The 13,972-nt window shown below is 54.7% G+C and overlaps 1 protein-coding gene across 11 annotated transcripts in view; it reads left to right on the top strand.

Annotated features, from left to right (window-relative positions):
• Positions 1 to 13,972, top strand: part of KIF17 (kinesin family member 17) — a 53,993-nt gene continuing 40,021 nt past the window's right edge. For 6 of the 11 annotated variants that reach the window (XM_017852039.1, XM_017852036.1, XM_017852037.1 and 3 more), the window contains exons 1-5: positions 7 to 204; positions 2,303 to 2,449; positions 4,065 to 4,166; positions 7,262 to 7,451; positions 13,042 to 13,439. In XM_017852039.1, coding sequence (XP_017707528.1) covers positions 16 to 204; positions 2,303 to 2,449; positions 4,065 to 4,166; positions 7,262 to 7,451; positions 13,042 to 13,439 — 1,026 coding nt within the window. In that variant the 5' untranslated portion in view covers positions 7 to 15. Of the gene's footprint in view, positions 332 to 2,302; positions 2,450 to 4,064; positions 4,167 to 7,261; positions 7,452 to 13,041; positions 13,495 to 13,972 lie in introns of all 11 variants that reach the window. The other 5 variants (XM_017852040.1, XM_017852038.1, XM_017852035.1 and 2 more) reach the window with 3 other exon arrangements.

Here is a 13,972-nt window from a genome sequence, read left to right as displayed (position 1 = left end):
GTGCGCTGCCGCCCCATGAACCAGCGGGAGCGGGAGCTGCGCTGCCAGCCCGTGGTGACTGTGGACTGCGCGCGCGGCCAGTGCTGCATCCAGAACCCGGGCGCCGTGGACGAGCCGCCCAAGCGGTTCACCTTCGACGGCGCCTACCACGTGGACCACGTCACCGAGCAGATCTACAACGAGATCGCCTACCCGTTGGTGGAGGTGAGGGCGCCGGACAGGCCGCCCTCCAGGCCGCAGGGCATGAGGCCGCCCCGAGGGTACCCAGGGGGCGGCGCTGCCCCCCAGCCAGGCGGAAAGGCCCTCGAGGGGCACAGGCAGACGGGAACAGGTAGGTCCGGAGGCTTTTGTCCAGGCGGGACACAACCACAGCCTGCCTCTGGTGTCGCCTCCAGGTCTGCACTGTCCCCAGCGCCTCCGCCTCCTGGGTTCAAGCGATTCTCGTGCCTCAACCTCCCAAGTAGGTGGGATTACAGGTGCTTGCCACCACACCCGTCTAATTTTTGTGTTTTTAGTAGAGATGGGGTTTCACCATGTTGGCCAGGCTGTTCTCGAACTCCTGACCTCAAGTGATCCGCCCGCCAGGTGCTGGGATCACAGGCATGAGTCACCGCGTCTGGCAGAATGGTGACTTTTCATCTTCCCTCACTGGCAAGTCAGGGCACACCCAGCCCTGTTTTGGTTACAGCATGGGTCTTTGCAGTGGAACTGGGCATAGATGCCATGTGGGCCCTTGGGGCCTCAGAGCAGTTCTCTGGGACGATCTGCCCACACAGGATCCACCCCAAGCCCACACTAAGGTCTAGAATTTGCAAGCTCATGAGCTCTGCAAGGACAGGAACTGTGTCTACCTGGTTCACCACTTTGTCCCTAGGCTGAGCATAGTCCCTGTCGAATGAATAGAAACAGCGATAAACGAAGAATGACTTTGGGAACGGCACCGGGTTTCCCTCCTCTCTTCCTTCCAGGCCTCATCTTCCACCCCTCCCCCAGTACCTCCTGCTCGTCACACCTCACCTGTGTGGCTTTACTCAAGCTGTCCCCTCAGCCTGGAATGCCTTCCTCTTCCTGTCACCTGCCCAATTCTCCCTGTCTTTGCGGCCTGGAAAGCTGTCCTTTGTTCTTCCTGCACCATCCTGTTTTCACTTCTTTGTACTCCCCATCCCTGCTGGCTGTCTGGACTCTTGTCGCTGTGTGCCCGCCCCATAGCCCGCCACGAGAATCACCTGTGTGTGTCCAGCTCCCTCCATTGCAAGCGGACATTGGGCGATCACCTGTGTATGGCGGTGCTTCCTGTGCCAATGCACAAAAGAATCCCCATATGCACCCTGCGGGAGCCTCGCAGGTGCTGTTCTTACCCTTTAAGATGTTGATCCTTTTTTTTTTTTTTTTTTTTGAGATGGAGTCTCACTCTGTCGCCCAGGCTGGAGTGAGTGGCGCGATCTTGGCTCACTGCAAGCTCCGCCTCCCAGGTTTACGCCATTCTCCTGCCTTAGCCTCCAGAGTAGCTGGGACTACAGGCACCCGCCACCTCGCCCGGCTAAGTTTTTGTATTTTTTAGTAGAGATGGGGTTTCACCGTGTTAGCCAGGATGGTCTCTATCTCCTGATCTGGTGATCTTCCCGCCTCGGCCTCCCAAAGTGCTGGAATTACAGGCATGAGGCACCGCGCCCGGCCGATCTTTTTTTGTTTGTTTGTTTGTTTGGATGGAGTCTCACTCTGTCCCCCGGGCTGGAGTGCAGTGGCATGATCTCGGCTCACTGCAATCTCCCAGGTTCAATAAATTCTCCTGCCTCAGCCTCCTGAGTAGCTGGGACTGCAGGAGCTCACCACCACACCCAGCTAATTTTTGTATTTTTAGTAGAGACAGGGTTTCACCGTGTTGCCCAGGCTGGTCTCGAACTCCTGACCTCAGGTGATCCGCCCGCCTCAGCCTTCCAAAGTGCTAGGATTACAAGCGTGAGCCACCCTGCCTGGCCTAAGGTGTTGCTCTTATCATCTTATCAATGTGCCTCAGTAAGGCCAGCCCAAGGGCACACAGTAAAGGTGGAGATGGATGTGAGCCCAGGGGGCCAAGCCCGCAGCGCAGGCTCTTCCCCACCCACACACAGGGACAGCTTCTACCCCACCAGACAGTCAGCTCCTTGAGGACAGAGCTGGGCCTTGTTTATCTGCACACTCCAGTGCCATTGTTGGGTGGGGGGACCAGGAAGGGCCCTGAGTCTGTGAGTTAGGGAGCCCTGTCCCGAGCCCTGCTGTGCCTGGTCCACTGATCACAGGGTCCTGGCTTCCTCCCACTTAGGGCGTCACTGAGGGCTACAATGGCACCATCTTTGCCTACGGCCAGACAGGCAGCGGAAAGTCCTTCACCATGCAGGGCCTGCCGGATCCACCCTCCCAGAGAGGCATCATCCCCAGGGCCTTCGAGCACGTGTTCGAGAGCGTCCAGGTACAGGCCTCATGGAGGGAAGGGGCAGGGCCAGAGCTGCAGCTGGGCCCCAGAGCACTTCTGACAGGTGGCAGGGACACGGGAAGTGTTCGGAGTCCGGCCTGACCCCGTGTAGGTGAGCAGGGAAGGCTCCGGGTTCTGAAAAGGTGGTGGGAAAAAAACTTAAAACAGAGAAAATTCTGTCCATGCTTTTCTCGCGTCATTTTTGGCTTCTAACCCTTAGTGGAGCATTTCTTGTGGATCTGCTGACCCTGTGCACTGGGCCAGGAAGTGGTTGTAACAATCACAGCTTCCCTCTTTATTGAGCAATTGTTATAGACCAAGTCGTATGTGAAGCCCTTGGCATCCTTATCTCACTGAATCTCCAGCCTGACCCAGGAGGTAGCTGATAGCCCCATTTTTGAGATAGGGAGGTTGAGACTCTGAGCCTTTATGGGCCAGGTTGAGACTAGACTCTGAATTCATCCCAGCATCCAGGCTGCAGGTGAGAATTACCTGGCGACCATTTGTGGCAGTGCATGGGGAATGGCGGATGGGGATGACCCTGGTCAGCTGCAGTGTCGCTGTCACACCTGTGCCGCTCCCAGGACTCACCATGGTAGCCAGAGCAATATGTAGGGCCTCGGAGAGCTGCCAAGGACCAGCCCAGAGCCAGTGCTTGGCCCAGGCCTTCCCTGTGGCCTCAGATTTTTGTTGTTGTTGTTTTTTGAGACGGAGTCTTGCTCTGTCACCCAGGCTGGAGTACAATGGCGTGATCTTGGCTCACTGTAACCTCTGCCTCCCAGATTCAAGCAATTCTCCTGCCTTAGCCTCCCAAGTAGCTGGGATTACAGGCACCCGTCACCACATCCGGCTAGTTTTTATACTTTTAGTAGAGATGGGGTTTCGCCAGGTTGGGTCTTGAACTCCTGACCTCAAGTGATTCGCCGGCCTTGGCCTCCCAAAGTGCTGGGATTACAGGCGTGAGCCACCGCGCCCGGCTGGGGTTTTGTTTTGTTTTGTTTTTGAGATGGAGTCTTGCTCTGTTGCTCAGGCTAGAGTGCAATGGCACAATCTTGGCTCACGGCAGCCTCTGCCTCCCTGGTTCAAGCAATTCTCCTGCCTCAGCCTCCTAAGTAGCTGGGATTACAGGCGTCTGCTACCACGCCTGGCTAATTTTTGTATTTTTAATAGAGATGGGGTTTCATCGTGTTGGTCAGGCTGGTCTTGAACTCCTGACCTCAGGTGATCCACCCACCTAGGCCTCCGAAAGTGCTGGGATTACAGGCGTGAGCAGCGCCTGGCCCTGTTTTTTTGTTTGTTTGTGTGTTTTTTTTACCCTGAATAGTGGGGAGGCCTCTGTTTCCTTTCCCATGAGGATTGTAGACAGAGCATTAGACAGCAATATGAAGATTATACAACTCAAAGAGGCCTGAGCACCCACCAAGCTGGAGACGAGGAGAGAGCTTGCCAGGAGGGCCAGCAGGGCGGGTTGGGTTGGAGACTCCTCTTGCCTCGACATTCCTTCTCCTCCCATGATGTCCTGGTGGCAGAGGGCCCAGGGCCCAGAGCCAAGCCTGGCAGCAGGTAGACTTGGAGCTCTGATGTCTAGATTCTTTCTGTGTGCTCCGTGCAGTGTGCAGAGAACACCAAGTTCCTGGTCCGGGCCTCCTACCTGGAGATCTACAATGAAGATGTCCGGGACCTCCTGGGGACTGACACCAAGCAGAAGCTGGAGGTGGGCACAGACCCATTGTGGGCAGGTGGGGCTGGTAGGGGGGAGGTTGGCATTGGTGCTGCTCCCTCAGAAATACAGGAAAGTGTCCTGAGGGTGCCGGCACTGGGACACTGGAGTCGGGACATTTTTTTTTTTTTTAATAAAAAAAAGTTTTTTAGGCAGGGCACGGTGTCTCTTGCCCATAATCCTAACACTCTGGGAGGCCAAGGTGGGCGGATCATTTGAGGTCAGGAGTTCGAGACCAGTCTGGCCAACACGGTGAAAACCCATCTCTACTAAAAATACAAAAACTAGCTGGGCGTGGTGGTGCACGTCTGTAGTCCCAGCTACTGGGGAGGCTGAGGCAGGAGAATCACTTGAACCCAGGAGGTAGGGGTTGCAGTGAGCTGAGATTGTGCCACTGCACTCCAGCCTGGGCAAAGCAGCGAGACCATTTTGAGACAGAGTCTCGCTGCGTTGCCCAGGCTGGCCTCGAACTCCTGGCCTTGAGCCTTCTACCTCAGCGCCCCAGTAGCTGGGACTGCAGGCATGTATCACCACATGCACCCAGCCACTTGGTGTTTTTTATGCGGGAGCCTGCATCCTCCCACCTAGAGTTTTTCTACCACATTCTCTCTCCTAGTGCAGCTGAATCATAGCTCATCCCCCGGACAGGGAATCAGAGACAGGAGGCAACACAGGGTGTTGTTCCCACATGTGAGTCCCAGAAGGTCAGCCTGTGGGGTTAGGGCACTCTGGCCCCCTGCAAACCTTCTGCTAACCTGCACTGGAGCAGCAGGGAGCCCTCCTCCCCCTTCTCACTACCCTGGACCCTAGAAAGGCCTCAGTTACCCGGGCTTAGAGGGGCCAAAGGCTGGCAGCTGCGCACACTTGCTGCAGCTGAGCCACGGGCCTCAGGCCTATTGAACCAGCTGCCTTGGGGGCTGCAGTGACAGATGCACTCTCTGAAACACACTCGGGGGGCCACCGGGCTTTAGACACGCTCCCTTGAGGAGGATGTGCAGATGGCTCTCATGTAAACCTCCTGGCAGTCCAGGAGGAGGCGCCGTTCTTATCCCTTATAATGACAGATGAGGAAACTGAGGCTCTATGTGCTTAGCTAAGTAAGACCAGCCCAAGGACACACAGTCAATAAAGAGTGGCGATGGGATTTGAACCCGGGAGCTCCACAGCACACACTGTTAACCCGTGTTTAACAGAGGCCCGATTGTGGTTATAATCAGAGGTTATTACATCACTTAAGACCAGCAAGAGGTTTGGGGAAGCAGAGTTCTGTGCCCTCCCCCTAGCCACTGTAAACTACCATCCCAGAACCCAGCCCTGTACTACCTGATCTGGCGAGGTCTGAGGGGGCCTGTCCAGCGGGTTCTCCCCACCCATGTCCCAGCAAAGTGTCAAGGGCTCCCCTCCCTGTGGCAGCGATGGACATGTTCCTGCCATGCTCCCCTCTCTCATCCTTGCCGCATCCCAGCTGGTTGCCATGGTGACCCGGCTCTGGCCTCTGCAGCAGAGATGAGCAGTTACCAAGGAGCCTGGTGTGCAGCTGGGAGCTGTCACTCAGCGCCTCCCCAGGTGTCGGGGGTGGAGTGAGGTTGGGAGTGCTGTGGAGGGAGGACCCCTGAGGCCGTCACAAGTTTGGGAGCAGGGAGCCTTCCTGGGCTGGAAAATCTCGTGGCAGGAGACCTCTTGGGTGACGGGTTGTCTCCTCGGGTTGCTCAGGCCCGAGATGGCGACCTCATCCTTTTTGTAACTGAGCCCCTGCTGAGTACCCACAGAACTTTTTTTTAGATCTGTTCTCTTCCTAATCCTCATAATGATCTTGTAGAAATAGGAGTTATCATCCCCATTTTACGGAAGAGAAAATTGAGACCTAGAGAGGCAAATTAACTTCCCCAACCAGCAAGTCACAGAACGGGGTGCCCTCCGGCCACACGCAGCTCCATCCTCTGAGCTCCCTCCTCACAGCTGCCACCTGGGCCAAGACCCACCCTCTGTCATCTCAAGCTTCAGCCACTGCAGGATGCTCCGGCCTATCTCTGTGCCCTGCCCCTGGAGCCTTCCATCGGCTGTGACCCCCACTAACAGCTGTGACCTTCACCTTCTCCTTTCTGGGTGTCAGTTACTCTTCTATTCCATGAAGCCCAGTCCCTTGGTGGGGCTTGGCTGTTTTTCCACGCTGCAGCAGATAGGACCACCCCTGACCCCCACCCACGCCCCTCCCACAGCAGGGGCCTGAGCCCACCTGGGACCCCCCTAAAGCTACTGGGAGCAAAGCAGCTGAGCCTCCTGTGGCTCTGACCCGCAGGGCCACTTGGCAGACTAATGCCTTTTGTCCTCATTCATTCTGCTCTTGTGCCAGAGTGGTTTTATTTCCTCTCACACTTGAAAAATACTGCATTTCACCGCTCTGTGTCTGCAACAAAATGACTTTGCTGCCTGGAAAACCAGCAGGGAGCCAGCAGATAAATTAATTTACTGCTGCCATCGCCCTGAGGGCTGGTGGCCTCCGGGCTGTGAGCCTGTGGGGTTCTGGGCAGCTAGTGGCCTCACCTGTGATCTGAGGGTTTGGGGATATTCCTGTTGTTCTAGAGCCACGGCGGAGGGGATATGGAGCCCTAGCAACAGGGCGAAAGGAGACAGCACTCGGGGCTCATGGGTAGCGACAGGCACAGCCCCTGGGATCTGAAGCTCCCTGACGGAAAACCGCCTTTGCAATCATAGCACTAACGGTGGCTGGCATCTATGGGGCACTTAGGTGCTGGCACCATGCTAAGCATTGTATGTGCCTTATTTTACGGATTCCTCCCCATATCCCTGTGAGATAGCTGTCTCATTCCCATTTTACAGATGTGGAAACTGAGGCTTAGGTTGTCACTGGCTGAAGGTCCCACAGCAAGTAGGAGGCAGGGGTAGGTCTGAGGCTGGCTGAGCCTGGAACGCAACCCTCCCTGTGACAGGCGTGTGAGGTGCCAGCCTGCACTGCAGGAGGGCAAGGGCGGTCCGCATGGGGCCCTTCTCTCTGGTTCCTTGACCATCCCTGGTCCTAACCCTTGGGGGCTGGAGGTTCCACCCCTGACCCGTTTCTCTTCCCTCAGCTGAAGGAGCACCCAGAGAAGGGCGTGTACGTGAAGGGGCTGTCCATGCACACAGTGCACAGCGTGGCCCAGTGTGAGCACATCATGGAGACTGGCTGGAAGAACCGCTCAGTCGGCTACACGCTGATGAACAAGGATTCCTCACGCTCCCACTCCATCTTCACCATCAGCATCGAGATGTCTGCTGTGGGTATGCGAGCTGCTGCAGAGGGGGCGGGGGGACAGATGACCCAGCCACACTTCCACTACCACTAGCCAAGGCATGCCACCTCTCGGGGTCGCAAGAGCCCCTGGAAAGTGGGAAGAGATGCTCTAACAGCCTGGAGGAAACCCAAGAGGATCCTTGGGATGCTGGGACCGTGTTCCCAGAATAAGCAGCAGCAACGACAGTAACACTGGGAGCCAACATTGAGCACTTACTATGTGCCAGACAATTTTTATTTATTTTATTGCTTTTTGAGACAAGGTCTCACTCTGTCACCCAGGCTGGAGTGCAGTGGTGATCTCGGCTCACTGCAACCTCTGCCTCCCAGGCTCGGGTGGTCCTCCCACCTCAGCCTCCTGAGCAGCTGGAACTACAGGTAAACCACCATGCCTGGCTAATTTTTTGTAGAGATGGGGTCTTGCTATGTTGCCCAGGTTGGTCTTGAACTCCTGAGCTCAAGCAATCCTCCCGCCTTGGCCTCCCAAAGTGCTAGGATTACAGGCGTGAGCCACTGCGCCCAGCCAATATGCCAGGTAATATGTGTGCATTGTCTCACTTACTCCTTCAGCACTCCCATGAGGTGGATACTGAATCATCCTCATTTTACAGATGAAGAAATTGAGGTCACACAACTAGGAACTAGCATCAGAGCCCAGCTTCTATCCCGGGGTCTTCCTCTGGAGTGTGTGTCACTCCAACCCTGTGGATTCTCCTCTCTCTCTCTAACGTTCTCTACTCCTCAGTCATCTCATTATTATTTTTTTCTGGAAGAGCTTCTGAGAAAGCGAAGAGGAAGGAAAGAAACCCATGTTTATTTGGGGGCCCCTATTGGCCATCTGCAGTGCCAAACTCTTTATACCTTTCATTCCATTTAGAGACAGGCACTAGAATCCTCATTTTATAGATGAGGAAACAGAGGCTCTGAGAGGGAAAGTGATTTGCTTGTTCAAGGTCTTACTGCCGCTAACTGGTGGCGCTGGGATTTGAACCCGGTCTCCCTGATGTCTGGGTTTTCCCATGAATACTGCAGCTGCCTCCAAGTTGTGGTCCATCATGACTAGAACTCCAAAGAGCAGTGGGGCAGGAGGTGGCCTCAGCCCAACTGGGAACATAATTCTGGAGAGATCCCTGACCCAGGAATCAGGGTCAGGAATTAGCTGGGTGTGGTGGTGCATGCCTACAGTCCCAGCTACTTGGGAGGCTGAGGTGAGAGGATTGGTTGAGCCCGGGAGACCGAGGTTGCAGTGATCTGAGATCGCACCACTGCACTACCCAGGGTCAAGGCCTGGGTAGATGGAACCTCCTGGACATATTGCCCAACCGGTGTGGTGACCTGGCCTTGGGCCAAGCCCCATTGCTTGCTTGGGTATGAGGCCATGAGTCTCAGTGTCCCGGGGGTGCTGATATGGGGAAGGCTGGGACCAGCGTGGTCACAGCCTCAATGCTGCAGCTTGGGGAGGCGCAGAGACCAGGGCAACTGAGGACAGATCAGGAGGGAGGAGGGGGGAGCGGGTTTTGGGGGGGGCACCTCTTGGTCTTTGCAGGAAGGTTTGAAGGATGAGGCAGGCTGGTTGCACATTCACCTTATAAAATAATGTGAGCTCAGTGATGATGGTAAGAAAGTAGGGAATGGGGCCGGGCGCGGTGGCTCAAGCCTGTAATCCCAGCACTTCGGGAGGCCAAGACGGGCGGATCACGAGGTCAGGAGATCGAGACCATCCTGGCTAACACGGTGAAACCCCGTCTCTACTAAAAATACAAAAAAAAAACCTTGCCGGGCGAGGTGGCCGGAGCCTGTAGTCCCAGCTACTCCGGAGGCTGAGGCAGGAGAATGGCGTAAAACCTGGGAGGCGGAGCTTGCAGTGAGCTGAGATCCGGCCACTGCACTCCAGCCCGGGCGACAGAGCAAGACTCCGTCTCAAAAAAAAAAAAAAAAAGAAAGTAGGGAATGGTAGGGAACAGTTACTCATGGTTCTGACACCTAAACACCACTAACATTTAAGCATTATACTAATATATAATAATTATTTATATTTATAATATAATTCTTTATATTATGTTTATTTATATATAAATATACAATATATATACACACACATATATACACATTGGTTTGTTTTTTTTTTTTTTTTTTTTTTTTTTTTTTTTTGAGACAGCTCTGTTGCCCAGGCTGGAGTACAGTGGTGTAATCTCAGATCACTGCAACTTTGGTCTCCCAGGCTCAACCAATCCTCCCACCTTAGCCTCCCAAGTAGCTTGGAACTACAGGCATGCACCAGCACACCCAGCTAATTTTTATGTTTTGTAGCAACAGGATCTCGCCATGTTGCCCATGCTGGTCTCAAGCTCCTGGACTCAAGCAATCCATCTCAGCCTCCCAGGCATGATTAAAGGCATGAGCCACTGCGCCCAGCCCATATTTTCTTTTGATCCTTTTCTTCCTATGAATGTTTTAAACACAACTGAAATCTTATGCCATGGTTTCCCCTGGTTTCATCTCCCTTGCCATCACTAAGCATTTCTGCATGTTACTATCACCGTGTCTTCATGACCATGTGTAGTGGCCTGGCTCATGCCCTTTTCCAGCCGGTCCTTGATCAGTGGTTTCCAGTTTCCCCGTGCTGGAAGTCATGCCATGATGGACATCTGTGTGCACAAAGCTTTTTCTTATCTGAGAGTCATTTCCTCAGACTCGGTTCCCTGGAATGGAGTCCTGGAGCAAAGATAACACACATGGTTAAGGCTCCTGTTCCGTTCTGCAAAGAGCTTCCCAAAGGGGCAGCACCAGGTTCCTTCCTGTCCTATTTTTAGAGACAGGGTCTCACTCTGCCACGCAGGCTGGAGTGCAGTGGTGCAATCATAGCTCACTGTAGCCTTGAACTTCTGGGCTCAAGCATTCCTCCCATCTCAGCCTCCTGAGTAGCTGGGACCACAGGCACACGACACTACACACCCAGCTGTTTTTGGTGTGGTTTTTTTATGTTTTCTTTTCTTTTTCTTCTGAATCAGGGTTTTATTTTGTTGCCCAGGCTAGAATGCAGTGGCATGATCACAGCTCACTGCAACCTTAACCTCCTAGGCTCAGGTGATCATCCCACCTCAGCCTCTGAAATAGTTGAGACCACAGGCATGCACCACCACACCTGGGTAATTTTTTTTTTTTTTTTTTTTTGAGACAGAGTCTCGCTCTGTCGCCCAGGCTGGAGTGCAGTGGTGCAATCTTGGCTCACTGCAAACTCTGCCTCCCAGGTTCACGCTATTCTCCTGTGTCAGCCTCCCGAGTAGCGGGGACTACAGGCGCCCGCCACCATGCCTGGCTAATTTTTTGTATTTTTAGTGAAGACGGGTTTCACCATGTTAGCCAGGATGGTCTCGATCTTCTGACCTCGTGATCCACCCGCCTCGGCCTCCCAAAGTGCTAGGATTACAGGCGTGAGCCACCGCGCCCTGCCCTGGCTAATTTTTTTGTTGTTGTTGTTAGCGAAGGGGGTTTCACCATGTTGCCCAGGCTGGTCTCGAACTCCTGGGATCAAGCAATCTGCCCATCTCCCAAAGTTCTGGGATTACAGGTGTGAGCTGCTGCCCCTGGCCTGTGGTTGTTGTTTTTGAGACAGAGTCTTGCTCTGTCGCCCAGGCTGAAGTGCAGTGTCACAATCTCGGCTCACTGCAACCTTCGCCTCCCAGGTTCAAGCAATTCTTGTGCCTCAGCCTCCCGAGTAGCTGGGATTACAGGCATGTGCCACCATGCCTGGCTGTTTTTTGTATTTTTAGTAGATACAAGGTTTCACCATGTTGGCTAGGTTGGTCTTGAACTCCTGACCTCAGGTGATCCACCTGCCTTGGCCTCCCGAAGTGCTGAGATTACAGGCGTGAGTCACCACACCCAGCCTGTTGTTTTTTAATAGCCTAAAGAACCGGCTGGCTACAAATGCGCTGTTTACTTCTCCAGACCCCACCAACCTGTCAACTAAAGAAAAATTAACAAACCTGGCGCGGCGGCTCACGCCTGCAATCCCGGCACCTTGGGAGGCCAAGGCAGGAGGATCACTTGAGACCAGGAGTTTGAGACCAGCCTGGGCAATATAGGGACACCCAATCTCTAGAAAGAAAGAAATTAGCCAGGTGTGGTGATGTACACCTTCAGTCCCAGCTACTCGGGAGACTAAAGCAGGAGGATTGCTTGAGCCTAGGAGTTCGAGGCTGTATTGAGCTAGGATTGCACCACTGCACTCCAGTCTGGGCAACAGAGTGAGATCCTGTCCCAAAGGCAAAAAAATAAAAAGGCCGGGCGCGGTGGCTCAAGCCTGTAATCCCAGCACTTTGGGAGGCCGAGACGGGCAGATCATGAGGTCAGGAGATCGAGACCATCCTGGCGAACATGGTGAAACCCCGTCTCTACTAAAAACTACAGAAAAAACTAGCCGGGCGAGGTGGCGGGTGCCTATAGTCCCAGCTACTCAGGAGGCTGAGGCAGGAGAATGGGGTAAACCCAGGAGGCGGAGCTTGCAGTGAGCTGAGATCTGGCCACTGCACTCCAGCCTGGGCGACAGAGCGAGACTCCGTCTCAAAAAAAAAATAAAAATAAAAATAAAAAGAGATGTCCTACTGAGGATAATAGACTGGGGCCTACAGCCCAGAGCGGCTCTGTCAGTATTTCAGGTCACAGTTTATATACAGGTGGTGAAGGCAGCACCTGCAGAATCGCATCTGACTTGCTCAGAATCACATCAAGGTTTGGGTGCAAGAGCACATCTGGGGATAGATTCCAGAGGCTTCCTCACAAACCCTGGCAGACATTATCTCATGTGTAGGAAAAGGCATGGCCTAGGGTCTGTCTTTAAGTGAGGTGGTGACTCAGCCAGAGACGTGGGGAACTGTAGACTCCATTCGGTTTTGTCTTCAAAGCATATCTGCGGAGCTCTGCACAGCTCTGCACGTTGGCACAGAGGCAGTGGCTTTGTGAGCTGATTATGCTGGCAAGTGGAAAAGAGCAAACGTGGCTTCTGACATCTGCCACTTTGTCTCACAAACCCTAGTGGGGTCTCATTTTGTTGATGTGGGGAATTGAGAATCTGGGAGATAGGTGGCTCTGCTACTGCCACACAGCAAGGAGAAGACAGGACTGGGTTGGGAACCGGGTCCAGGAGTCTCCAAAGCAGATGTTTTCTGTGTTGAGTGACATAACTCCCTGGCGATCCAGCCACACCCCTGTCCTTCTCCACCTTTGACCTTGCAGGAAGCCTTCAGGAGCTGCTGTGGCAGCCAGAGGCCCTGTTGCACTCAGAATGGTCTCCAACTCCAGCCCCTGCTCCTGGAGACAGCCTGCCCTGGGTTCTGATGGTGGCTATAGCTTTTAGCAGCTGTGTGACCTTGGGCAAGTTCCATGCCCTCTCTGAGCCTCAGTTTACCCATCTGTAAGATGAGCCCAATAATAGCACCTGCTTCCTGAGGCTCCTGTGCAGCTGAGGGGAAACCCTCGGTGGGCAGACATTGAGCACCCAGTGCCTGGTACTGATTGCCCTCGATACATAGGGCTCACCCAAGGCCCTCGCCCCTCTGCCTGGTCTGTCTGCAGATGAGCGGGGCAAGGACCACCTCCGGGCGGGCAAGCTGAACCTGGTGGACCTGGCGGGCAGCGAGCGGCAGTCCAAGACCGGGGCCACGGGCGAGCGGCTCAAGGAGGCCACCAAGATCAACCTGTCGCTGTCGGCGCTGGGCAACGTCATCTCGGCGCTGGTGGACGGGCGCTGTAAGCACATCCCCTACCGTGACTCAAAGCTGACGCGGCTGCTGCAGGACTCACTGGGTGGCAACACCAAGACGCTGATGGTGGCCTGCCTGTCGCCTGCGGACAACAACTACGATGAGACACTCAGCACACTGCGCTACGCCAACCGGGCCAAGAACATCAGGAACAAGCCACGCATCAATGAGGACCCCAAGGATGCGCTGCTTCGCGAGTACCAGGAGGAGATCAAAAAGCTCAAGGCCATCCTGACACAGCAGATGAGCCCCAGCAGCCTGTCAGGTGGGACCACGTTGGGGTAGTGGCGGGAGGGCCGGGTCCCCAGGAGAAAACTTCCTCCCCTCCGTTTTCTCGCCTCCAACTTCCCATCTAAAAGACAGTGGCAGCGGCATCCTCCCGCCCCTCAGCCCCATGTGAGCGCAGGGCCCTGGTTGGAGACGGCCCAGATGGTATCTGCTTGTTAGTGCCCTGGGAGGAGGGCAGTCTGTCTGGCCTGTCCCATCTGATGCAGGCTGTCGCCCACTCCCCGCCTCTGATCTGCTCATCCATTATCCCCACCCCACCCCCACCCCCTCGTCTGCTGCTGTCCGTGGCATTGTCGCAATGCGTGTTCGCTGCTCAGCGGCTGGCAACTCGCTCCCCACAGCCGCATCTGCTCTTCACGGGCACCTTGTTATAGCAGCTTGTGCGCCCCGGCATTTGCCTGTCACCTGGCAGGTGGAAATCCACACCTGGAGCATTGGCCTGAAGGGGCTTTGGA

This window comes from Rhinopithecus bieti, unplaced genomic scaffold (genome assembly GCF_001698545.2).
Source record: "Rhinopithecus bieti isolate Rb0 unplaced genomic scaffold, ASM169854v2 scaffold_33652, whole genome shotgun sequence".
NCBI lineage: Eukaryota > Metazoa > Chordata > Mammalia > Primates > Cercopithecidae > Rhinopithecus > Rhinopithecus bieti.
This window is presented reverse-complemented; position numbering and strand designations above follow the sequence as displayed.